The sequence below is a fragment of the Thunnus thynnus genome, chromosome 22 (genome assembly GCF_963924715.1).
Source record: "Thunnus thynnus chromosome 22, fThuThy2.1, whole genome shotgun sequence".
In the NCBI taxonomy this organism is placed as follows: Eukaryota; Metazoa; Chordata; class Actinopteri; order Scombriformes; family Scombridae; genus Thunnus; species Thunnus thynnus.
In genome coordinates, this window is record NC_089538.1 from 24,174,685 (window position 1) to 24,201,898 (window position 27,214).

The 27,214-nt window shown below is 36.5% G+C and overlaps 2 protein-coding genes across 2 annotated transcripts; one reads left to right on the top strand and one right to left on the bottom strand.

Moving 5' to 3' along the window:
• Positions 1 to 3,095: 3,095 nt before the first annotated feature.
• Positions 3,096 to 6,542, top strand: LOC137175199 (uncharacterized). Its single transcript, XM_067580905.1, has 7 exons — positions 3,096 to 3,102; positions 4,254 to 4,321; positions 4,436 to 4,501; positions 4,853 to 4,969; positions 5,354 to 5,423; positions 5,650 to 5,827; positions 6,184 to 6,542. Exons 1-7 carry the CDS (start codon positions 3,096 to 3,098, stop codon positions 6,341 to 6,343), a joined length of 666 nt encoding a protein of 221 aa, XP_067437006.1. The 3' UTR covers positions 6,344 to 6,542.
• A 3,389-nt stretch (positions 6,543 to 9,931) lies between these two features.
• Positions 9,932 to 27,190, bottom strand: LOC137174720 (zinc finger protein 721-like). Its single transcript, XM_067580174.1, has 5 exons — positions 27,032 to 27,190; positions 24,964 to 25,754; positions 18,352 to 19,191; positions 17,833 to 18,183; positions 9,932 to 12,112 (listed from the first exon to the last, which is right to left on the bottom strand). Exons 1-5 carry the CDS (start codon positions 27,119 to 27,121, stop codon positions 10,369 to 10,371), a joined length of 3,816 nt encoding a protein of 1,271 aa, XP_067436275.1. The 5' UTR covers positions 27,122 to 27,190; the 3' UTR covers positions 9,932 to 10,368.
• Positions 27,191 to 27,214: the final 24 nt, after the last annotated feature.

The window sequence follows — 27,214 nt, forward strand, 5'->3', positions numbered from 1 at the left end:
TATGTGATTGTCTCATCTATTTACAGTAAATTCACAGTAAATTATTTGTGAGGGCTGACGACTTAATTTGTTTTTTTTTGTGAGATGCTGCCACGACAGTGTTTTTTGTTACCATATATATTGACATGTGCAACACATGACAGGGATTTAATCAATTTATATTATATATAATATGTATATTTGTTGTTTGTTTTTTTTATTTTAAACTGTATATTCTGCATAATTCAAACATTATATTGCAAGTCAAAAACTGAAAATCACTCTCTTGCCTAAAGCTTGTGCAAAATACTGCACCAGAGTTTTAACTGGTTCCAAATGTAGAGACTACTACATCACTCCAAATTAAGCATCCCAACACAGGATACCAGTCAGTTTTATAAATGGTTTTAAGATTTTGTTGATCACATTTAAAGGATAGCTTGCTCTGGTAGTTTTCATTTAGCTGAATTGCCTGTTTGCATTATTGTAGATGTTGAGCATGAACAGCTAACATTTTGAGACATGAAAGGGTGGCTTCTAGTGAAGTGTGTGCAACCCAGGCTTTAAAGACAGTGTCTAGTAAGACCTAGAAAACAATGCAAGACAGGATTGAGCTCAAAGCTTGTTGAAAGCATTTTCCCATAACTGCGCTGATTTTCTCTCAAGCTTAATATTACCAGACCGTTTCTGATTCAGACAAGACAGCTTATGAATTGACAGCTTTTCATGACAGAGCTTCTCTGTTCTGTACGCAGTCCCTCACGAGTTCAAAGTCAATGTAACTCAACCACAGCAGAATGGTCTCTTTCTCTTTAATCAACTGTGTGACAAATGCAATCCTTCAAGATCAGGCAAACAAGATGGTATTTTTCCTTGATGATGCTTGATGTTTGAACAATTTCAGTGTTCTAAATTAATGGATGTATTAGTCTACACAATCCACAGCAGAAAATAGTAATCATCAGATAGAATACTATGTTTTGTTGTGCAAGCTCCAAATGCGGGTAGATTTTCCATTTGGCAAGTAAATATACCAAAGTAGTCATGTGTTGCAGACAGAGACTCAGGCTGTAGTATAACTTGCAGTTTCTTTTATCTGCGCACTTTACAACCACAACAAAGCAGAATGTGTAGTTTACAGGCCATCAGCATATTTTTGCTGCTGTTAAAACCCACTAGCTTTGTGCTTACTACTGAAACTGGAGGAAGTTCCTCTTCTTCTACTACTTCTGCTTCAAAACTCTCACCTTACTCAAAGGCACAACCTGGTGGCAGAATGGCAGAAGTCATACAACATATTGACACACATTAATACTGCATAAAATACAAAGTTATGAACCCTAGATCCTGGAAAACATGTTAGATCAGATTATTTATTTTTGTTCAAATAGTTAATTAATGTGAAGTTAATTTATAAAGTTAATCAACCTGCATGATGTTCTTGAGTTTTATGTTGACATTCCAAATTGTAGTTGATTTAATCCACCCCCCCTCCAAAAAAAACAACAACAAAAAACAAGATATAAACTGAACCATAAATAGTTGTATTTATGAATCCTAACCATAGCCATCCCTAGTTGTAGAGACTAACTAACATGTGCAATTCTTTCATGACATGGCTTGCCATTGTACCCTTTTCTCTCATGTTTTAAGTGCTTCTTTCATGATTGATTCATGACTGACTTGTGACTTAATTGACTTTTCTTGCTTGACGTTTAGTATTGACTTGACTTGGCTTACTTGAGTCTAAGTCACAGTGAGAGTCACAGTGATTTAAAACTTGCTTGAGCCTTTAAGGTTAAGACTTGAGACTTGCTTGTGACTTGCACATGTGTAACTTACTCCCACTTCTGATATTTGTGAAGATGAACTACTTTCTCCCAAAGCCACAAACCAGAGATGTAAGACTCAAATTTGTGATGCCATCCTGAATAAAGTCTGGAGCTGCTTCATATACAATGAATGTGAAACTAATTTTGTAGTAATTTTTTAATACCCAAAAAAGCTTTATTCTATAGTAAACTTTCATATCTGAAACATAAAATGTACCTGTATATTAGGCTTGGGCAATGTCTACAGAATTACTTTGTAAAGCAAGCAGTAAAAGGTAATTTTATGATATATTCTGGTTATTAAACATCTTGAAATGTCATACATCTGTACTTTGATGGGGAGTTCTTGTGGATGGATTGGATAATCCTATGAATTTACCAAAGATTACTGTATGAAAACAAGACTCTTCGTTTAAATTAGGTAATTTTAAGGTAGTTCTGCAATCTTTTTCATTTTTTTTTTGTGCAGATTTATACGTTTGTTTAACATTCTAGCAATGTTTTATAATGAGATTTTTGTCAATACCTTTTCAAAACTTTATTTTCATCTGGGTTTCCTCCCATTAAATACATATATACACGTTATAAAACTACATGTATAAATGACAGTGAAGCAGACTAAGCAGCACTTCATCAGTAGGATGCAAGCCTGGCTTCAATGAAAGCCACTAAATCAAATAAATAACATGAAATAAACTTGCACACATAAGTTGTTTATTCAACATTTCATTCTATATTTGTATTCATATCTATGGATCTACAGTGTATATACTTCACAGAAAATGAAAGGTGCAAACAAACCATTTACCTATTTAAAAAAATAAATGCAGACAAGAGAATGAGTTTAAAACCACAACTTATATATGCATATATTCTGGTTTTGGACTTAGTATTAAGAGATGAAACTGGAAGACAATCTTTTGGAGACTATAATAAATGCCTCAAAATAACCACAATTTAACTGAAAAATAGTCTGTGAAACAGAGAGTGATGTCTATCAACTGAGACTTGCAGACTTCATCACAGAGTTATCGAAATAAAAAGAACAAAGCCAATAATTGAGCCTTGAGGCACACAGGGCTCAATCACAGGCAGATAGCAAAGCTCAATGAGTGGTTATCTACAGGTTAAGAAAGAGACACTGGGCCATCAGTTAGCAGCACAAATGACATCCAGCAATTTTCCAGCTTTTTATACAATATCAGAATCAGTGGTGCAACTGCAGCTGTTCCATTTAACAGCACAGAGATAGAAAACTTTCAATCTACCAATCTATAGATTACAATGACAGGTAAGGTTTGGGATCTAAACCTCATTGATTTATTTTATGAATTCTAACATCTGATGTTCTCTACATTCTCATAATATGTACAAAAGAAAAATGCAATCTTGACAATCTTAAATGTATTAAATATTTTTGAGTAAGTAATAGGTTTGCTTGCCAGGCAACACATTCTTCTTCATTCTTCCTGACACTTTTCAAAGCGTTACTTCTCCACGAACACCAATTAGTTGGCATTAATTTGCCCATACCCACCCATTTTAAAACTGTACTTAAGTGTCATCCTTTGTAAAAGATATCAAAATAGCTGATTTGAACCATTAATCAAATCAAATCAATTTCTGAGACTTTCTCGGGCCTCATAATGGGCTTCAGCACAAAAATGCTGTCCCATATTGGTGACTCTTCATATACAAATTATAAACTCATATCTACATTATATCTGCTCAGGCCAAACTACTGTGGCTGGGCCAACTGGCTTGATAAGGAGCAAGATCTGAATGCCATGGCTCACTCAGTAGTCCAGCCGTCATCCTGCTTATCTAGCTCCACTGGTCTTACAAATACTTATATCAGCATCCTTTAATCCTAAAGGATTAAAGGATGCTCTGTATCTGCTGAGGCTAAACTACAGTTTCTGACCCAACTGGCTTGATAGGAGACTTCATCTAAATGCAATGGCCCGCTCAGTTTATTCTGTTGTTCTTGTCTAATTTCACACCCTAATGTGATCTACTCATCATCCAGATTCAGTGTTGTGTTTACAGCCTGGTAGTTTTCCTGCCCTGTGTAGAAAAAGCAGAGGTAACACCAGGCTGCTGGGCAGACTGAACCAGAGTGCAGATGCTATCATCACATTCTTAACACTGTCGCTCACTGTTGGTGAAGAGCTTATCACATTGCAAACAAGACTCCCTCCAAACCTCAACAACAGCACTCCCATTATGATTAAGATGGTGTAGAAAGCCCTTTGCTTTGATTTGTCAACCCCCATCCTGTCAATGCCCACCTCCCCTGGCCTCGGGTGAATCAGAACAGAGAGAACAGAGAGGCTGCAGAAAATCATGATGATTAAACACACAACCATAAAGCAGAAACTTGGTATAAGGATGTACTGGGGGTAGTTTGTCATTAAGAACACAAAACCTATCCCTCCAAAGCCCTGCACCCAAATGGACCCAGCGATAATGCTTCTGATCCTGACCCCATGCGCCTGTCTCAGAGTCAGGTAGGTGACAGGGTGAACAACAGCCAGGTATCGATCCACACAGGTCACAAGGGGGAACAGCATCTGTCCAGTCCAGACAAAAGCCCATGTCATGAACCCTATCATCTCTGGTAGTTCAGCAAACTTGAAGCAGCCGATGACACTTCCTACGAGCCCAATCAGCTCTATGGCAGCCATGTTGTAGGTGAAGAAGTCAGAGTTACTTATGATGGCTGCTGTGGAAACAGAACGCTGTTGTCTCCATCGCTGATGGAGGGAACAAAAGAGGGAATTTGATGGTAAAAAGACTAAATGTGTCAGATATCCACTTGATATGACTAACTCAGGCTGCTGAAGCCTCATATAAGCTTCACCAACTTTTAAATGCATTTTTGTATAAAAAAAAATGGCTGTGTGGACACACTGAATTTTTGCCTCCATCACTTAGACTGAAAGCATTCTTTCATTTCATGCTCCTCATTAAGCTTATCAAGATGTCTTTCACATGCAAGGTTTGTAAGTTCAGTACATCGTCGATTTCTGTGTTGAAAGAGGTGTCTGAAAGAGGCTTTGAAGGAGGACCGAGAGGGCACTGATGGTCTTGCAGCAATGCTGGTCATGATGATGCATTTCAAAGAGGCAGAGGAGGCCCTTTTTCTCCTTGCTGATGTAAGTTTTTTGCCACTACTGTTGTGAACACTTGGCCCTGGCAAAAGTGCAGTAGTTCAACCTCCTCACAATTCATTTTTTCATCTTGTAGAGTAGGCACCATATTGATGCCATCTTGGGTTTATCAGGTGAAGGTGCTTTTAAAGGCTGATCAAATAGAGAAAATGAGCAATTGCAGTCTAACTGTCTGGGGCCTAAAATATGCATTCATGTTTTCAATGTATTGCTTGTTGGCCTGCACATTATTGACAGATGATCATAATGAGACCAAGCTGAAAAAAAGGAAATTACCCTTAAACCTTATAAGTAAAAACTAAAAGTTACAGACTAATTGCTTGTAGTGTTTTTCTATGCCTCTGTTTATCTAAATTGTAATACTTATAGGCAACTACAACTCCTGCTGATGCCGAGGCCCAGTTCTCCCTTCCCACCACCCCATGGTTCATTGTGCTGGGTAAAACTCTCTTTCAATAAAAGTAGTCTTTTGAAGATAAATACAATTAAGTGGACATACTAAATACAGTCAGTTAACTCTTAAAGAAGCTCTGCTTTCCAATTAAAGTACCATTTCAAAGATGAAATGGGGTCCCTTTTCAATTTCCTCACAGGACAAAAGTGAAGACGGTCTGCAGACGTTACTTTATTGTAATTAATTGTTGTTAAATGTTTGATTATTGCAGGAGACACTGTGTGGTCTGCGAACAGGTGGATGCTGTCCATAGAGGGCTGTGTTGTAATCCCACATTCACATCCCATGCTGGATTTCGTAACTGCCTTGGCTGTCTTGTTCGCCAGTTTCTACGTGTTTAATATAGAATATCAGGTGGAAGCAGCCACAACGCTGGAGTTTATTCAGAGGTATTGCTCACAAAACACATTATACATCACACTTCTTTTACATTTACTTTACCTACATTTTTCCTTTTTAAAAGTTTGCTTGTAACATTGATCCAGTGAAATCACAAAACTTGCATGTAGGTGGCCTTTTTTTTTATTATTATGACGGCTATCTCCTTTAGCATTTAAGCAAGCATTTAAAAACAGTTAGGTTAACATGTTCAAATTACTAGAGCCATATGACGTTCTAAGCTACATAAATTTTGATTTTTCTATAAACTTGTTGATCTGCCCTTAGAGGACTCCTGTTAACCTGATGTGCTCACCAAACTGGCCAGGTGATTCTAAATAGTAAGTTCTATTTTCATTTCTATTAGATTACTTGTTAGGATAAATCCTGACTCCAGCAAGTGCAGTGCCAAGGTCCAGACAAACCAGAAAACTGGAAGAACTGTAAAGCGGAAGACATCAGATATGAACCCATATGTCATTTCCTTCATCAGGGACTTCACTGCGTTTGACTGGCAAAATAACTAGATGGAAGTGGGGTTCTGATAATAAAGTGGCCTTTAAAGTGTTCCCTTTTGTGGTATTTATCAATGACGATAGGTTTGGTTTTTATTTGTCCAAGTTTTTAGATATTAGTCCAAATAATCTCTTAAAACTGCTTTCACTGTGTCCCTGGAATTGAGCAAAAGAAGAGGGGGGAAAAATCACTTTTAAAGGGCTGACACATGTACAGTACTTAATCCTAAAAGCAGAGTATGTACAAACAGCTCGCTTACTCTACAAAGCATGGGGATAATTTATGAATAGAATATTATACTTTGTGTTGCAGATGAGCATGGAAAAAGGATAAGTTTAGTGTATCTGATCATTTAGACCGATTTTAAACCCTGTATTTAAACGCACAATATGTAATTTCTGCTGCTAGGGGTCTCTTAATCAAAACAATAACAAAAGATAGAGTTTGATAATGTTGTGAAGTAGTGTGGGATCAAGGGAATAGTTGTCTTCATTGTTAAACAACCACCATTGCCATGGTTGTAATCAGCTTCTCCCAGTTAGGATTCCTTCAGTGTTCATTGTTCATGATGTTTTTATGGAGAGCCGAATTATCTGCAGAGGTCTCCTCCTATCCAAAACAAACGAACACAGGGATTGAAACCAGTAAAAACACTGAATAAAGCAGTTTCATTTAAAAAATCAGTGTTTCTCTGAGGCTATTTGGTGGACACAGGACGTCTGGGAGGGGTTCTGTGTGAGAGGAGCTGCTGCTAATGTTTGCTTAGGTTGTTTCTCTGATAACTTATGTGGCAAACATACACAACCCTGACGCATACACACAAGATGGTGAAATGAAAAGGACCATTTCCTTGATTAAAATTACAGATTTCTCTGGATTTGAAAATTGTTGGAAACATTTAGGATAATGTAAGTACACAACTGAATAAAATACATCTGGTCATTTTTAGACATTCTAATGCAGAATAGTTACATATTATAGCTTTAAAATTATATTTTCTTCCAAAACATACAGTCTAATGGCACAGGATTCAATGGGATATATATATGTATGTACATACATATATGCATGTACATACATATATATATGTACATACATATATGCATGTACATGCATATATGTATGTACATATAAATATGTACATACATATTTTAATATACAAACATATAAAACACATCATCTGTTTTACTCCTAAAATGCAGACCTGAACAGTAACTACAGCTGTGAAATAAATGTGATGCCGTAGATGTGTAAAGTAGCAGAAAATGGAAATATTCAAGTAAAGTACCTTTAAATTGTAGTTAAGTGCAGTACTTGAGTACATGTACTTAGTTACATTCCAGCACTGAAGCAGAACAATGAGGAGGTGTGGACGACTCAGACTGTAATGATCGAAACCTGTTTACCATCTCTGCTCCTGACTGAACAGCCATCAGAAAGATCAGGGACATTAAAGTCTCAATGTTCTTCAAACAAAGTACTCGTCAGATCGTCACACAGAGTCTGAAAACTCCTCAACACCTCATACCTTTCTGACCTCATAGTCGTTGAATCCAACGATTCAACTATTTCTGGAACTTTTTGAAGCTTTTCTCTTTCCCAAGACTGTAAACTGAATTATTTTGGGATTTTGTACTGTTGATCAAACAAAAGCAAACTTAAAATACATCAGCTTGGACACTAAGAAATAATAATGAGCATTTATAACTATTTCAAATTGATGAATAAATAATAACAGACTGTTCTCAAATGAATTATAATCTGAATTTTATCACAGGTCAGTGTTTTCAATAAAACAGAACATCAGATCATGTGTAATTAACATAAATTCCCTTAAATATCCTACATAACTAAAAGAGGAAGCAGCTAGCTTAGCATATCTCAGTAGCTGCTATCTCAGTTTTTGACTTTAATAAGAATGAACAGCGCTCCCTTGAAAATTTCAAAATGGAAGCCCCACCGTCCAGATTAACGTAGAAAAATGAAATTCACAGGGCATATGTATCATGTCAAGACGCACAAAAAACCCTCTTGGAGCCATATTGTAAGTCCTATAGGAAGTCGGCCATCTTGGAAAAACTGGTCAATTTTCGCTTTTTTTTGGCCATTTCCAGGGCTTTTGTTTTAACGGACTCCTCCTACAGAATTCATCATAACGACTTCAAAATCAGTGTGTGTCATCTAGGCTATTTCATGATCAAAAGTTATTAAAGGATTTCATTATCATTGAAGCGTGTGGCTGTGGCATGGCGTTGAGTTTTGATGTTTCGCCATGACAGAGGAAATTGCTATAACTTTAGTGTACATGGTTGGATCTGCCTGAAACTTCGTGTTTAATAACAGTCCAAGCCTTAACACGTCTACATGCCAATATTCAGTCGGTGATGGCTCCTTAGCGCCCCCTACAACATTTCAACACAGTACCCCCAGCAGCAGGTAAAATAGTGGACAGAGGAAGTGATGTTTATCTCCTTCTTGCACTGTCTGAAAACAACCCAGGTCTGGAGACATCTACATGCCCGTGACAGAAGCCCTTCAACTGCCGCATGCCATGATGTGCGCAAGGGTGCGAGGGCCCGATCATCGCTGCTTGCAGTTTTAATTTGTTATTGACATTTTAGCATAGTTTCCAGTGAGATATATGAGTTTATATAGTGACTTTGCTGTTGTAAACATTACTGTTGCTATTCAAGAAACAATGTTTAGTTATATTTGAAATATCCTTTCATCCTCCTCTGAATATATTTTTTTTATAATAATTTATTTTTAAAAAACAAGTCTTTAGTAATGAAAAGGGAGCAGTAAGGGAACCCAACCAATAGGTAGTATCGATAAAATGACAATGATACCCATCCCTACTCACAACACTCTGCTATCACCACTCTACTGCAAAGTTTGATCAATGAGGCACAAACCATCACTTTTGGTTATATCAAGCAGTTTATTCTGGTAATAAAAATGATATCAGCTCTCACACAGTCAGTTTCATGGTAACAAATTCTACGAAACACTAAAACAATGAAAGAAGTTATGGAAGATTTACAATGAAGCTAAAATCAAACAAACACAACACAAAATAAAACCAACCACATCATCAAAAACGGTAGTTGCTGTGGTCATTGGGAGAACATACAATATACTTTTACCATAAAAATCAAACTTACTAAGATGTTTTTAACTGAGTTTATATGCGTCAACCTACAACAGTGAAACAGCAGACTGGTAACAGAGTTAGGAGCCCAGCAGAGGGTGCTCATGTTAAACATAACACATCAGATTCAGTGGTGAACTGATAATAATACACTATCATTAAAAAACTAAACAGTACACATAATATCAAAATATAAAGGTAACTATTACTCAATCAATTTACAGTAATATCAAGAATAGACTAATAATGGCAAGTGGAAGAATCAACTATTTCACATTCACAACAAATCAAGTTGCTGCCTGTCACCATCTGCTTTGTTCACGATAAAACTGCCCCCTTATTAGTAACTACTCTATTGTTCTCAATCTAAAGACATTCCATTCCTGTAAGCTACTGCTGGTGTATAATCACATTTTGATTTCTTAAACTACATATAATGGAGAAGAAAGCTATTTTAATTATTTTATTTACTTTAACTTTTTGGTATAAAACCAGTCTGTCTAAAAAGGCATACAATTACAAAATTACAACCTTTCTATGTGTTATGTGACACATTGCTGACTGCGGTGATGTTTGAGTCTCTTTCTTCCTGTTTGTTTCTATGGCAACAGACAAACAGCCTGTCATCATCTGCTTTGGCTGGTTTGTTTATAATCAAACTACCCCCTTATCAGTAACTATTCAGAACTATAATTTATTGACACTCAACACTATGTTGAATTTAAAACCAATAGTGATCGAGAAAATGTTCACAGAAAGACTCAGGGCTAATGTCAGCTGTTCAGCTCGCAGCCCTTTTGATTTTAATGTTGAGTAAAGAAAGCTCACAAAAATGAAGCTGTAAGGGAAATTATGTAGCTCTGAGTCATTTACTCTAAAACATGTTCAACACAATACTGAGTGACTGTGTTGGTGGACTTTTAGGGAATTGCTGTAAGCAAAAGTTTTCCCACATTGTTCACACCAGTGTGGCTTCTCTCCAGTGTGAATGCGTTGGTGAACTTTTAGGGTACTGCCTTGAGTGAAAGCTTTCCCACACTGATGACAGCTGTATGGTTTCTCACCAGTATGAATGCGTTGATGGGTTTTCAGACTACTGTCAGAAGTGAAAGCTTTCCCACATTGCTCACACCAGTATGGTTTCGCTCCAGTGTGAGCACGTTGGTGACTTTTCAGGCCACTGTCGTGAGTGAAAGCTTTCCCACATTGTTCACAGCTATAGGGTTTCTCTCCGGTGTGAATGCGTTTGTGTTTTTTTAGATTACTGTCTGTAGTGAAAGCTTTCCCACATTGGTCACACCAATATGGCTTCTCTCCAGTGTGAATGCGTTTATGTGTTTTTAGAGCAGTTTCTTGATTGAATGCTTTCCCACATTGGTCACAGCTGTACGGTTTCTCTCCAGTATGAATACGTTGGTGGGTTTTTAGATGACTGGCATGAGTGAAAGCTTTTCCACAAAGGTCACAGCTGTACGGTTTCTCTCCAGTGTGAATGCGTTGGTGAGTTTTTAGATGACTTACACGAGTGAAAGCTTTTCCACAAAGGCCACAGCTGTATGGTTTCTCTCCAGTGTGAATACGATGGTGGGTTTTTAGATGACTGGCATGAGTGAAAGCTTTTCCACAAAGGTCACAGCTGTACGGTTTCTCTCCAGTATGAATGCGTTGGTGGGCTTTTAGATGACTGGCATGAGTGAAAGCTTTCCCACATTGGTCACAGCTGTACGGTTTCTCTCCAGTGTGAATGTATTGGTGGTGTTTTAGATCATTTTTATGAGTGAAAGTTTTCCCACATTGGTCACAGCTGTACGGTTTCTCACCAGTGTGAATACGTTGGTGACTTTTTAGATCACTGTTTCTCGTGAAAAATTTCCCACATTGTTCACAGCTGTATGGTTTCTCTCCAGTATGAATGCGTTGGTGGATTTTTAGATGACCACTTAAAGTGAAAGCTTTCCCACATTGATCACAGCTGTATGGTTTCTCTCCAGTATGAATGCGTTGGTGGACTTTCAAGGCACTTCCGTTGTTGAAAGCTTTCCCACATTGATCACAGCTGTATGGTTTCTCTCCAGTATGAATGCGTTGGTGGACTTTCAAGGCACTTCCTTTGTTGAAAGCTTTCCCACATTGGTCACACCAATACGGCTTCTCACCAGTGTGAATGCGATTGTGGCTTTCTAGATGACTGTATTGAGTGAAAGTTTTCCCACATTGCTCACAGCTGAATGGTTTCTCTCCAGTGTGAATGCGTTGGTGGATTTTTATTTGACTGTATTGAGTGAAAGTTTTCCCACATTGCTCACAGCTGAATGGTTTCTCTCCAGTGTGAATGCGTTGGTGGATTTTTAGATCCCTGTCCATAATGAAAGCTTTCCCACATTGGTCACAGCTGTACGGTTTCTCTCCAGTGTGAATATGTTGGTGGGTTTTTAGATGACTGGCACGAGTGAAAGCTTTTCCACAAAGGTCACAGCTGTATGGTTTCTCTCCAGTATGAATGCGTTGGTGGGCTTTTAGGGTACTTCCTTTGTTGAAAGCTTTCCCACATTGGTCACAGCTGTGAAGTTTCTCTCCTTTGTGAATTTTCTGATGAATCTTTAAATGTCTTGATGTCGTGAAGGCTTTGTCACAGTGCTGACAGCGGTGATGTTTGAGTCCCTCTCTCCCTGTCTGTTTCTAAACATACAGAGAAAGAGAGAGAGATTAAGTGAGATTGCATGATGGAATGAATGATCTCTAACTGAAAGTAACTGTTAGATCATGTTTGTGGAACATAAACCACAGTGCTCAAATTAGAGTAAAGCGTTTCTAACCAGCTACAGGAGCAGGTCCACAGAACATTTGGATTATTACATTGACAGTAATAATGACATTCAGTTGACATACAATTCAGCATATTGTTTCTTGTCTCTCTAGAGTGAAGTAGAGATGATAAGTAACTTTGAGTAACATTTCACAGTGAAATTAACGTAGTAATACTGTTATTTTTACCTAAACTGAATTGTCCCGCCAGAGAGAAAAGTTAAGCTGACCAACATGCTGAATCTTGTTTTAAAAGGTTTTAAAACTATGCATTTAAAGCATTTGTAATTTCCCCATGGTAGATGACATCCAGTAACTTTAGAGATTTGAAGATTAGTGTCAAAATAATCAGCAACTACTTTGATAATTGATTAATCATTTTAGTCATTCTTTAAGCAAAATGCAACACTTACTGGTTCCAGCTCCTCAACTGCAAACATTTTCTGCTTTTGTGTGTTTTTATATACTGCAAAATTGAATACTTTTGGGGTTTGGACTGTTGGTCAGACAAAACAAGACATGTGAAGATGATCAGGTCCTATTCAGGGTCCAAAATTAACACCCTCCAAGTGCCAAATGCAGGTAAATTTGGGGTTTGGTTGAAAAATAAATTGGGACAGGATGAAACAAACTTCAGTTTTTTTTTTATTTAACTCAACTATGACTGCTCGCTGCCATAAGTGGAACAAAATCTGCCAGTAAGGGATAAGATACAAGCAATTTATCAAGCGGAGCACTTAAATACATCTTCTCTTTGCTGCTTATACTCATGTGCTTCTACTTACTTGTAATGAAGTATTTTTACATTCCTGTATTGGTACTTTTAAAGGATCAGAATACTTCTTCCACCATTGCTGATACATTAGAAACATTGAATACAGGCTGCCTGTTAGCAGTGAAGCCACAATGAAGTTCAGTACTGATATTAACTAGAAATCCTCTTCAGAAACATTTAAAATGTCTGATTTCTGTTTTTTCTTCATCAAACACAAAGTAAACGGAGGTTATTTCTAGCTCTGTTTATATTACTCACAACAAGGTGAAACCATGAAATACTGAGACTTTTTTGTATTTTTTACTGCTGAAAAACTCTGTGAACACAAAGCCTGGAAGTGTTTTAGTTCTCTTTTTCAGGACTTTCCCTCCAACAACACAATGAGACACAGACCCTCGAGACTCATCCTCGTGTCTTTAGTCTCATTATGAAGCCCATTTTTTCATGAAGTCAAGAACACTGACCTGTTCATTGATGGTAGCAGAAGCTGAGCCTGATTCTTCCCTCTTAACAGGGTTGTCGGTGTGGTGCTCTGTGTTCTGCTTCTCCTCCATTCCACTCTTGTAGTGGTCCCAGGCGATGAAATCCAGCAAGTCTCCTCTCTGATTGATAGACTGCATTTCTGTTCCAGCATAAATATCCCCTCTTGTGAGATTACTGTACTCTGGCCACGCCTCCTTAGTTACTATTGCTAAGGAGCGAGATTTCCCGCCACTCTGTTTTGAAACAAAATGGCTCCTTGAGTTTAAAATTTACATTATTAAATTACAAAATTTACAGTTTTGCATAATGTATTTTCTTTAAAAGCTTAGACTATAAATCCTGTAATATGTGGCATCGATTGATGTTGTAACTTCTCGATGCATCTTTTTATTCAGACTGCAGAGAATAGTTAAGTTGGGTTATTGTTCTGTTTTGGGCTGCTGACCAATGTATCTGTCTCTTTTTTTCATGTGTTTATGTATGGATAAAATGAATTTTACCTCTAATAAAAATAAACATTTAATAAATAAAGTATGACTCATTTTTACAAACATGTCTACTCAGACATCCACCATCTTGTCTCCAGCCAGGTCCCGCTCAATTTTTTTTAAAACAAAATGGCTCCTTGATTAAAAGCAGAAAGAAGCAGAAGCAGCTTCTACTTTTTAGCTTTATTTTTCGATTTTGCAGATAAACATTAGCTCAGAGGTAACATCTTAACATGTTGTTATTACATATTTTGAAGATGAACATTTTCATGTTTCCAGCTGAAAATGTGAACCAGCAAAAAGAAGTGTAGACGTGAAGAAACAGCATTTTGTATCTCCGTATAGAGCCGGTAGAGAATGATCCAGAAACATTTTAACAGAGTTTTTAACATAAAAACGTTCAAATGTACAGCAGAAGTACATTAAATGATATATTCATGCTATATTGTTTGTATTTCCAAACAGTATGTTTGATTTTTTTTAAAAAGTTTTATAAATGACGACTAACAGATGAGCAAATAAAGAGCAGGACAGAGCCGCTAACATTAGCCCAACCTCTGATATAGCAGCATATGGATCTGCTGTTTATTCATTCATATATTTAGGTGTTAACATTTATTCCATGCAAACTTAATATCAACAAGCAATAAGAGTAACAGAGAGAAGAGGAGCATCTTTACATGAGAACATATAAAATAAACATTAAAGACTTATAAAATGTTGATCTGAACAGTAACTACAGCTGTGAAATAAATGTGTTGGTACAGACGTATGAAGTAGCAGAAAATGGAAATATTCAAGTAAAGTACCTTTAAATTGTAGTTAAGTGCGGTACTTGAGTACATGTACTTAGTTACATTCCAGCACTGAAGCAGAACAATGAGGAGGTGTGGACGACTCAGACTGTAATGATCGAAACCTGTTTACCATCTCTGCTCCTGACTGAACAGCCATCAGAAAGATCAGGGACATTTAAGTCTCAATGTTCTTCAAACAAAGTACTCGTCAGGTCGTCACACAGAGTCTGAAAACTCCTCAACACCTCACACCTTTCTGACCTCATAGTCGTTGAATACAACGATTCAACTATTTCTGGAAAAAAAAACTTAAGCTTTTCTGTTTCCCATGACTGTAAACTGAATTATTTTGGGATTTTCTACTGTTGATCAAACAAAAGCAAACTTAAAACACATCAGCTTGGACACTAAGAAATAATAATGAGCATTTATAACTATTTCAAATTGATGAATAAATAATAACAATTTGTTGCAGGCTGTTCTCAAATCAATCATAATCTGAATTTTCTCACAGGTCAGTGTTTTCAATAAAACAGAACATCAGATCATGTGGAATTAACATCAATTCCCTTAAATATCCTACATAACTAAAAGAGGAAGCAGCTGGCTTAGCATATCTCAGTAGCTGCTATCTCAGCTTTTGACTTTAGTGAGATTCTTGTGATTTGGTGCTTAACCAACCTTTAAATCACATATTAAAATGTATCAAACTGTGTTGTATTGTTCTCAATCTAAATCTAAAGACATTACATTCATGTAACTATTGCTGGCATAAAATCAAAGTTTGTTTTCTTAAACAATTGAAAATGGATAAGAGACATGTTTTAACTTTACATGGAATTACAAAATACAACCTTTCTATGTGTAAAAACTTTACACATGTACATTACTGTCTCAAACCAGCCCTCCTCCCTCTACCAGTGGTACCTGCAGGCAGGTCTTCTTTCTAAACTTTACTCAGTATTTTGATGTAAGGACTATTATTTATGTTATTAACAATTTAGATTTGTTTCCAGTGAATTATTATGGAGTTTATATCGTGACATTGCTGTTGTAAACATTACTGTTGCTACTCTGAAAACAATATTTAGTTATGTTTGAAATATAAATCAATTTTAATCCTGTTTTCAATTTATTCTTTTATAATAATAATATATTTTTAAAAAGTAATGAAAAAGAGCCCTTAATAGAATTGAACCAATAGATAGCAGTATTGATAAAATCTTAACGATAACCATCCCTACCCAGTGTTTTGATGTAAGGAATATTATTTGTTATTGACATTTTAGAAGAGATTCCAGTGAGATATTACTGAGTTTATAGTGACTTTGCTGTTGTAAACATCACTGTTGCTATTCTAGAAACAATGTTTAAAATATCCTTTCATCCTGTTCTGAATATATTCTTCTTTATAATAATATATAAAGTACAGTAATGAAAATGAAACGGGACAAGTAAGGGTACCCAACCAATAGGTAGTATCTATAAAATGACAATGATACCCATCCCTACTCACAACACTCTGCTATCACCACTCTACTGCAAAGTTTGATCAATGAGGCACAAACCATCACTTTTGGTTATATCAAGCAGTTTATTCTGGTAAAAAAATGATATCAGCTCTCACACAGTCAGTTTCATGGTAACAAATTCTACAAAACACTAAAACAATGAAAGAAGTTATGGAAGATTTACAATGAAGCTAAAATCAAACAAACACAACACAAAATAAAACCAACCACATCATCAAAAACGGTAGTTGCTGTGGTCATTGGGAGAACATACAATATACTTTTACATAAAAATCAAACTTACTAAGATGTTTTTAACTGAGTTTATATGCGTCAACCTACAACAGTGAAACAGCAGACTGGTGACAGAGTTAGGAGCCCAGCAGAGGGCGCTCATGTTAAACATAACACATCAGATCCAGTGGTGAACTGATAACAATATACTAACATTAAAACACTAAAACAGTACACATAATATCAAAATGTAAAGGTAACCAATAATCAATTAATTTACAGTAATATCAAGAATAGACTAATAATGGCAAGTGGAAGAATCAACTATTTCACATTCACAACAAATCAAGTTGCTGCCTGTCACCATCTGCTTTGTTCACGATAAAACTGTCCCCTTATTAGTAACTACTCTATTGTTCTCAATCTAAAGACATTCCATTCCTGTAAGCTACTGCTGGTGTATAATCACATTTTGATTTCTTAAACTATATATAATGGAGAAGAAAGCTATTTTAATTATTTTATTTATTTTAACTTTTTGGTATAAAACCAGTCTGTCTAAAAAGGCATACCATACAAAATTACAACCTTTCTATGTGTTATGTGACACATTGCTGACAGCGGTGATGTTTGAGTCTCTTTCTTCCTGTTTGTTTCTATGGCAACAGACAAACGGCCTGTCATCATCTGCTTTGGCTGGTTTGTTTATGATCAAACCACCCCCTTATCAGTAAGTATTCAGAACTATAATTTATTGACACTCAACACTATGTTGAATTTAAACCAATAGTGATCAAGAAAATGTTCACAGAAAGACTTTAAACTCAGGGCTAATGTCAGCTGGTCAGCTACAAAAATGTAGCTGCTGTCTTCTGACTTTCTAAAATCATTTAAAAGGGAAATTATGGAGCTCTGAGTCATATACAAACTCAATTGACACATTCTATTCAAACTCCACATGAAACAAAAATGAAAAATAAAAAAACGTTCAGGGTAGAAATTAACTGTGACTCCCAAGGTGCATTTCTGCAAGAAACAGCCAATCACTGAGCATTAAAACTCATGTGCACAGCTAAAGTTACTGTTGACTGTTGACCCTCAGTCTGTAGAGAAGATCAGGATAGAACAACATTGTTATTGAAGGCATGGAGAGGAGGTAGGGGGACACCACTAACCTGCCTTTAAAACATGTTCAACACAATGCAGAGTGACTGTGTTGGTGGGCTTTTAGGGAATTCCTGTGAGCAAAAGTTTTCCCACATTGTTCACACCAGTATGGCTCCTCACCAGTGTGAATACGTTGGTGGATTTTTAGATGGTTGTCTTGAGTGAAAGTTTTCCCACATTGTTCACAGCTGTATGGTTTCTCTCCCGTATGAATACGCTGGTGGACTTTTAGATGAATGTCTTGAGTGAAAGTTTTCCCACATTGTTCACAGCTGTATGGTCTCTCTCCAGTGTGAATGTATTGGTGGCGTTTTAGATCACTGTTGCAAGTGAAATGTTTCCCACATTGGTCACACCAGTACGGCTTCTCTCCAGTATGAATGCGTTGGTGGCGTTTTAGATGACTGTCTCGAGTGAAAGTTTTCCCACATTGGTCACAGCTGTATGGTTTCTCACCAGTATGAATGTGTTGGTGGATTTTTAGATGACCACTTGAAGTGAATGCTTTCCCACATTGGTCACAGCTATATGGTTTCTCTCCAGTATGAATGCATTGGTGGCTTTTTAGATGACTGTCCTGACTGAAATGTTTCCCACATTGTTCACACCAGTACGGTTTCTCTCCAGTGTGACAGCGTTGGTGGCGTTTTAATTGACCGTCCTGACTGAAAGTTTTCCCACATTGGTCGCAACTGTACGGTTTCTCACCAGTGTGAATGCGTTGGTGGACTTTTAGAGAACTCTTTGTAGTGAAAGCTTTCCCACATTGGTCGCAACTGTACGGTTTCTCACCAGTGTGAATACGTTGGTGGCTTTTTAGATCACTGTTTGTCGTGAAAGTTTTCCCACATTGGTCACAGCTGTATGGTTTCTCTCCAGTATGAATGCGTTGGTGGATTTTTAGATGACCACTTGAAGTGAAAGCTTTCCCACATTGATCACAGCTGTATGGTTTCTCTCCAGTATGAATGCGTTGGTGGACTTTCAAGGCACTTCCTTTGTTGAAAGCTTTCCCACATTGGTCACAGCTGTACGGTTTCTCTCCAGTGTGAATGTATTGATGGTGTTTTAGATCATTTTTGTGAGTGAAATGTTTCCCACATTGGTCACACCAGTACGGCTTCTCACCAGTGTGAATGCGTTTGTGGCTTTCTAGATGACTGTATTGAGTGAAAGTTTTCCCACATTGCTCACAGCTGAATGGTTTCTCTCCAGTGTGAATGCGTTGGTGGATTTTTAGATCACTGTCCATAATGAAAGCTTTCCCACATTGGTCACAGCTGTACGGTTTCTCTCCAGTGTGAATGCGTTGGTGGGTTTTTAGATGACTGGCATGAGTGAAAGCTTTTCCACAAAGGTCACAGCTGTACGGTTTCTCTCCAGTATGAATGCGTTGGTGGGCTTTTAGGGTACTTCCTTTGTTGAAAGCTTTCCCACATTGGTCACAGCTGTGAAGTTTCTCTCCTTTGTGAATTTTCTGATGAATCTTTAAATGTCTTGATGTCGTGAAGGCTTTGTCACAGTGCTGACAGCGGTGATGTTTGAGTCCCTCTCTCCCTGTCTGTTTCTAAACATACAGAGAAAGAGAGAGAGATTAAGTGAGATTGCATGATGGAATGAATGATCTCTAACTGAAAGTAACTGTTAGATCATGTTTGTGGAACATAAACCACAGTGCTCAAATTAGAGTAAAGCGTTTCTAACCAGCTACAGGAGCAGGTCCACAGAACATTTGGATTATTACATTGACAGTAATAATGACATTCAGTTGACATACAATTCAGCATATTGTTTCTTGTCTCTCTAGAGTGAAGTAGAGATGATAAGTAACTTTGAGTAACATTTCACAGTGAAATTAACGTAGTAATACTGTTATTTTTACCTAAACTGAATTGTCCCGCCAGAGAGAAAAGTTAAGCTGACCAACATGCTGAATCTTGTTTTAAAAGGTTTTAAAACTATGCATTTAAAGCATTTGTAATTTCCCCATGGTAGATGACATCCAGTAACTTTAGAGATTTGAAGATTAGTGTCAAAATAATCAGCAACTACTTTGATAATTGATTAATCATTTTAGTCATTCTTTAAGCAAAATGCAACACTTACTGGTTCCAGCTCCTCAACTGCAAACATTTTCTGCTTTTGTGTGTTTTTATATACTGCAAAATTGAATACTTTGGGGTTTGGACTGTTGGTCAGACAAAACAAGACATGTGAAGATGATCAGGTCCTATTCAGGGTCCAAAATTAACACCCTCCAAGTGCCAAATGCAGGTAAATTTGGGGTTTGGTTGAAAAATAAATTGGGACAGGATGAAACAAACTTCAGTTTTTTTTTTATTTAACTCAACTATGACTGCTCGCTGCCATAAGTGGAACAAAATCTGCCAGTAAGGGATAAGATACAAGCAATTTATCAAGCGGAGCACTTAAATACACCTTCTCTTTGCTGCTTATACTCATGTGCTTCTACTTACTTGTAATGAAGTATTTTTACATTCCTGTATTGGTACTTTTAAAGGATCAGAATACTTCTTCCACCATTGCTGATACATTAGAAACATTGAATACAGGCTGCCTGTTAGCAGTGAAGCCACAATGAAGTTCAGTACTGATATTAACTAGAAATCCTCTTCAGAAACATTTAAAATGTCTGATTTCTGTTTTTTCTTCATCAAACACAAAGTAAACGGAGGTTATTTCTAGCTCTGTTTATATTACTCACAACAAGGTGAAACCATGAAATACTGAAACTTTTTTGTATTTTTTACTGCTGAAAAACTCTGTGAACACAAAGCCTGGAAGTGTTTTAGTTCTCCTTTTCAGGACTTTCCCTCCAACAACACAATGAGACACAGACCCTCGAGACTCATCCTCGTGTCTTTAGTCTCATTATGAAGCCCATTTTTTCATGAAGTCAAGAACACTGACCTGTTCATTGATGGTAGCAGAAGCTGAGCCTGATTCTTCCCTCTTAACAGGGTTGTCGGTGTGGTGCTCTGTGTTCTGCTTCTCCTCCATTCAGCTCTTGTAGTGGTCCCAGGCGATGAAATCCAGCAAGTCTCCTCTCTGATTGATAGACTGCATTTCTGTTCCAGCATAAATATCCCCTCTTGTGAGATTACTGTACTCTGGCCACGCCTCCTTAGTTACTATTGCTAAGGAGCAAGATTTCCCGCCATTCTGTTTTGAAACAAAATGGCTCCTTGAGTTTAAAATTTACATTATTAAATTACAAAATTTACAGTTTTGCATAAGGTATTTTCTTTAAAAGCTTAGACTATAAATCCTGTAATGTGTGGCATTGATTGATATTGTAACTTCTCGATGCATCTTTTTATTCAGACTGCAGAGAATAGTTAAGTTGGGTTATTGTTCTGTTTTGGGCTGCTGACCAATGTATCTGTCTCTTTTTTTCATGTGTTTATGTATGGATAAAATGAATTTTACCTCTAATAAAAATAAACATTTAATAAATAAAGTATGACTCATTTTTACAAACATGTCTACTCAGACATCCACAATCTTGTCTCCAGCCAGGTCCCGCTCAATTTTTTTTAAAACAAAATGGCTCCTTGATTAAAAGCAGAAAGAAGCAGAAGCAGCTTCTACTTTTTAGCTTTATTTTTTGATTTTGCAGATAAACATTAGCTCAGTGGTAACATCTTAACATGTTGTTATTACATATTTTGAAGATGAACATTTTAATGTTTCCAACTGAAAATGTGAACCAGCAAAAAGAAGTGTAGACGTGAAGAAACAGCATTTTGTATCTCCGTATAGAGCCGGTAGAGAATGATCCAGAGACATTTAAACAGAGTTTTTAACATAAAAACGTTCAAATGTACAGCAGAAGTACATTAAATGATATATTCATGCTTTATTGTTTGTATTTCCAAACAGTATGTTTGATTTTTTAAAAAAAGTTTTATAAATGACGACTAACAGATGAGCAAATAAAGAGCAGGACAGAGCCGCTAACATTAGCCCAACCTCTGATATAGCAGCATATGGATCTGCTGAACATTTATTCCATGCAAATTTAATATCAACAAGCAATAAGAGTAACAGAGAGAAGAGGAGCATCTTTACATGTGAACATATAAAATAAACATGAAAGACTTATAAAATGTTGATCTGAACAGTAACTACAGCTGTGAAATAAATGTGTTGGTACAGACGTATGAAGTAGCAGAAAATGGAAATATTCAAGTAAAGTACCTTTAAATTGTAGTTAAGTGCAGTACTTGAGTACATGTACTTAGTTACATTCCAGCACTGAAGCAGAACAATGAGGAGGTGTGGACGACTCAGACTGTAATGATTGAAACCTGTTTACCATCTCTGCTCCTCACTGAACAGCCATCAGAAAGATCAGGGACATTAAAGTCTCAATGTGTTTCAAACAAAGTACTCGTCAGATCGTCACACAGAGTCTGAAAACTCCTCAACACCTCACACCTTCCTGACCTCATAGTCGTTGAATCCAACAATTCAACTATTTCTGGAAAAAATTTTTTTAAGCTTTTCTGTTTCCCATGACTGTAAACTGAATTATTTTGGGATTTTCTACTGTTGATCAAACAAAAGCAAACTTAAAATACATCAGCTTGGACACTAAAAAATAATAATGAGCATTTATAACTATTTCAAATTGATGAATAAATAATAACAATTTGTTGCAGGCTGTTCTCAAATCAATCATAATCTGAATTTTATCACAGGTCAGTGTTTTCAATAAAACAGAACATCAGATCATGTGGAATTAACATAAATTCCCTTAAATATCCTACATAACTAAAGGAGGAAGCAGCTGGCTTAGCTTATCTCAGTAGCTGCTATCTCAGCTTTTGACTTTAATGAGATTCTTGTGATTTGGTGCTTAACCAACCTTTAAATCACATATTAAAATGTATCAAACTGTGTTGTATTGTTCTCAATCTAAATCTAAAGACATTACATTCATGTAACTATTGCTGGCATAAAATCAAAGTTTGTTTTCTTAAACAATTGAAAATGGATAAGAGACATGTTTTAACTTTACATGGAATTACAAAATACAACCTTTCTATGTGTAAAAACTTTACACATGTACATTACTGTCTCAAACCAGCCCTCCTCCCTCTACCAGTGGTACCTGCAGGCAGGTCTTCTTTCTAAACTTTACTCAGTATTTTGATGTAAGGACTATTATTTATGTTATTAACAATTTAGATTTGTTTCCAGTGAATTATTATGGAGTTTATATCGTGACATTGCTGTTGTGAACATTACTGTTGCTACTCTGGAAACAATATTTAGTTATGTTTGAAATATAAATCAATTTTAATCCTGTTTTCAATTTATTCTTTCATAATAATAATATATTTTTAAAAAGTAATGAAAAAGAGCCCTTAAGAGAATTGAACCAATAGATAGCAGTATTGATAAAATCTTAACGATAACCATCCCTACCCAGTGTTTTGATGTAAGGAATATTATTTGTTATTGACATTTTAGAATAATTTCCAGTGAGATATTACTGAGTTTATAGTGACTTTGCTGTTGTAAACATCACTGTTGCTATTCTAGAAACAATGTTTAAAATATCCTTTCATCCTGCTCTGAATATATTCTTCTTTATAATAATATATAAAGTACAGTAATGAAAATGAAACGGGACCAGTAAGGGTACCCAACCAATACATAGTATCTATAAAATGACAATGATACCCATCCCTACTCACAACACTATGCTATCACCACTCTACTGCAAAGTTTGATCAATGAGGCACAAACCATCACTTTTGGTTATATCAAGCAGTTTATTCTGGTAAAAAAAATGATATCAGCTCTCACACAGTCAGTTTCATGGTAACAAATTCTACAAAACACTAAAACAATGAAAGAAGTTATAGAAGATTTACAGTGAAGCTAAAATCAAACAAACACAACACAAAATAAATCAACCACATCATCAAAAACGGTAGTTGCTGTGGTCATTGGGAGAACATACAATATACTTTTACATAAAAATCAAACTTACTAAGATGTTTTTAACTGAGTTTATATGCGTCAACCTACAACAGTGAAACAGCAGACTGGTAACAGAGTTAGGAGCCCAGCAGAGGACGCTCATGTTAAACATAACACATCAGATTCAGTGGTGAACTGATAATAATACACTATCATTAAAACACTAAAACAGTACACATAATATCAAAATGTAAAGGTAACCAATAATCAATTAATTTACAGTAATATCAAGAATAGACTAATAATGGCAAGTGGAAGAATCAACTATTTCACATTCACAACAAATCAAGTTGCTGCCTGTCACCATCTGCTTTGTTCACGATAAAACTGCCCCCTTATTAGTAACTACTCTATTGTTCTCAATCTAAAGACATTCCATTCCTGTAAGGTACTGCTGGTGTATAATCACATTTTGATTTCTTAAACTATATATAATGGAGAAGAAAGCTATTTTAATTATTTTATTTATTTTAACTTTTTGGTATAAAACCAGTCTGTCCAAAAAGGCAAACAATTACAAAATTACAACCTTTCTATGTGTTATGTGACACATTGCTGACAGCGGTGATGTTTGAGTCTCTTTCTTCCTGTTTGTTTCTATGGCAACAGACAAACGGCCTGTCATCATCTGCTTTGGCTGGTTTGTTTATGATCAAACTACCCCCTTATCAGTAACTACTCAGAACTATAATTTATTGACACTCAACACTATGTTGAATTTAAACCAATAGTGATCGAGAAAATGTTCACAGAAAGACTTTAAACTCAGGGCTAATGTCAGCTGGTCAGCTACAAAAATGTAGCTGCTGTCTTCTGACTTTCTAAAATCATTTAAAAGGGAAATTATGGAGCTCTGAATTATATACAAACTCGATTGACACATTCTATTCAAACTCCACATGAAACAAAAATGAAAAGTAAAAAACGTTCAGGGTAGAAATTAACTGTGACTCCCAAGGTGCATTTCTGCAAGAAACAGCCAATCACTGAGCATTAAAACTCATGTGCACAGCTAAAGTTACTGTTGACTGCCCTCAGTCTGTAGAGAAGATCAGGATAGAACAACATTGTTATTGAAGGCATGGAGAGGAGGTAGGGGGACACCACTAACCTGCCTTTAAAACATTCAACACAATGCTGAATGACTGTGTTGGTGGGCTTTTAGGGAATTCCTGTGAGCAAAAGTTTTCCCACATTGTTCACACCAGTATGGCTCCTCACCAGTGTGAATACGTTGGTGGTTTCTTAGTTCACTGTTTGTCTTGAAAGTTTTCCCACATTGTTCACAGCTGTATGGTTTCTCTCCAGTATGAATACGTTGGTGGATTTTTAGATGACCACTTGAAGTGAAAGCTTTCCCACATTGATCACAACTATATGGTTTTTCTCCAGTATGAATGTATTGGTGGTGTTTTAGATCATTTTGGTGAGTGAAATGTTTCCCACATTGGTCACACCAGTATGGCTTCTCACCAGTGTGAATGCGTTTGTGGCCTTCTAGATTACTATATTGAGTGAAAGTTTTCCCGCACTGCTCACAGCTGAATGGTTTCTCTCCAGTGTGAATGCGTTGGTGCCTTTTTATTTGATTGTATTGAGTGAAAGTTTTCCCGCATTGCTCACAGCTGAATGGTTTCTCTCCAGTGTGAATGCGTTGGTGAATTTTTAGATTACTGTCCATAGTGAAAGCTTTCCCACATTGGTCACAGCTGTACGGTTTCTCTCCAGTGTGAATGCGTTGGTGTCGTTTTAGATCATTGTTCGTGATGAAAGTTTTCCCACATTGATCACAGCTGAATGGTTTCTCTCCAGTGTGAATACGTTGGTGGATTTTTAGATTACTGCCTTTAGTGAAAGCTTTCTCACATTGGTCACAGCTGTGAAGTTTCTCTCCTGTGTGAACTGTCTGATGAATCTTTAAATATCTTGATGTCGTGAAGGTTTTGTCACAGTGCTGACAGCGGTGATGTTTGAGTCCCTTTCTTCTTGTCTGTTTCTATGGCAATGGACAAACATAATGAAAGAGAGAAAATGTGAGATTTTAATCATAGATAGAGTTGCATTGTTGGAAACATGGGATCCAGTATTTTTTAAGCTTGACCCTGACCAGAGACCATAAATAGTCAGGATAAATAAATCTAGACCAATGCTGATCTTTTTTTGAATGTTTTACTCTTGAACACTACTAGATTTTCCCTGTTCAGTAAAATAAGAACATTGACAGTAATAATGACCAAAACACAAAGAATCACAAAAAGAAATGCAAGACAATTAGATAATTACAGAGACTGATAGATACATCTAGGACAGCTGGTGTCAGAAACTGAGCACATTTTTGCCAGTTTTTGTGTACTGGAGTAAAGATTATGAGAAACTTTAAACTGCTGCAAATGGAGGAGTAAAAGCCATCAATATTGAGATCCAACATGATGACTGATGACTGACTGGACACGAAACCTTGAAGTGACAGTTCCTTATAGTCTTGAAATGTGGCCTGAGATTTTTAGCTAAAATATCACCTAAGCCATATCGGTAAGAAAACACAGCAGTCAGTGTTATAAACAAGACAACATTACATCAAGTGACAACACTTGAAAATAGCAACATGTGTAGAATCAAGATTTGGCAAAAAAATAAAGGAGTTAAAATATTGAAATTATGTAAGAGAAAAATGTGGCAGGAGCTAGAGGGTGGATCTAGATAAAGATGTGATGTGTGTTACAGATTTGAATGTTTTGAATTAGGGTGAGTTGGTGGATATATATTGTTCTATTTCCATCATAAATATAAAATGAAACTTAAATAAGAAATTTGGGCTAAAGGAAAAACTTATTAACTAGGAGGGATCGAGAGAGGATCTTAGTGCCTCTGCAGAATAAGCATGAGAAACATTGATCTTTTCTTTCTTACATCTCATGGAATTTTAGGAAATAACTTATGAAGTGAAAAGCAATGTCTTCCCCTTCATTAGAAATGAAAACTGCAGGACCTCAACAACTCTGTTTATTTTAGGTGGAATTATGCACATATGTTAAAAACACTGACAGCAGCAGTGAAGCCACAGTGAAGCACATCATCTTGACATTAACTGGAAATCCTCTTCAGAAATGTCTAAAATGTCTGATTCTGTTCATTCTTCCTCAAACACAAAGTAAACAGTTTTCTAGTTGTGTTTATATTACTTGCAACAAGGTGAAACCAGCAAACACTGAGAACTTTTTGCAGTTTTTACGCCCAAAAAACTGGTTTTATCATAAAGTCATGAACACTGACCTGTTTATTGGTGGAAGCAGAGGCTGAGTCTGGTTCTTCTCTTTTAACGGGGTTGTTGGTGTGGTGCTCTGTGTTCTGGTTCTCCTCCATTCTGCTCTTGTAGTGATCCTGGTCAATGAAATCCAGCAGGTCTCCTCTCTGACTGATGGATTGTGTTTCTGTTTCAGTTTAAATATCAACTCT

Bases quoted from the DNA above. Each gene is read 5' to 3' on its own strand.
- LOC137175199 (XM_067580905.1), top strand. The intron at 4,970-5,353 runs GTAAGTTTTTTG...TAATACTTATAG, and splicing joins CCCTTTTTCTCCTTGCTGAT to GCAACTACAACTCCTGCTGA. The intron at 5,424-5,649 runs GTAAAACTCTCT...TGATTATTGCAG, and splicing joins CCCATGGTTCATTGTGCTGG to GAGACACTGTGTGGTCTGCG.
- LOC137174720 (XM_067580174.1), bottom strand. From the start codon at position 27,121: ATGGAGGAGAACCAGAACACAGAGCACCACACCAACAACCCCGTTAAA. The intron at 25,755-27,031 runs GTCAGTGTTCAT...CCATTGCCATAG, and splicing joins CTGCTTCCACCAATAAACAG to AAACAGACAAGAAGAAAGGG. The intron at 18,184-18,351 runs GTGTGAACAATG...GAAACCATACAG, and splicing joins ACTGGAGAGAAACCGTACTG to CTGTGACCAATGTGGGAAAA.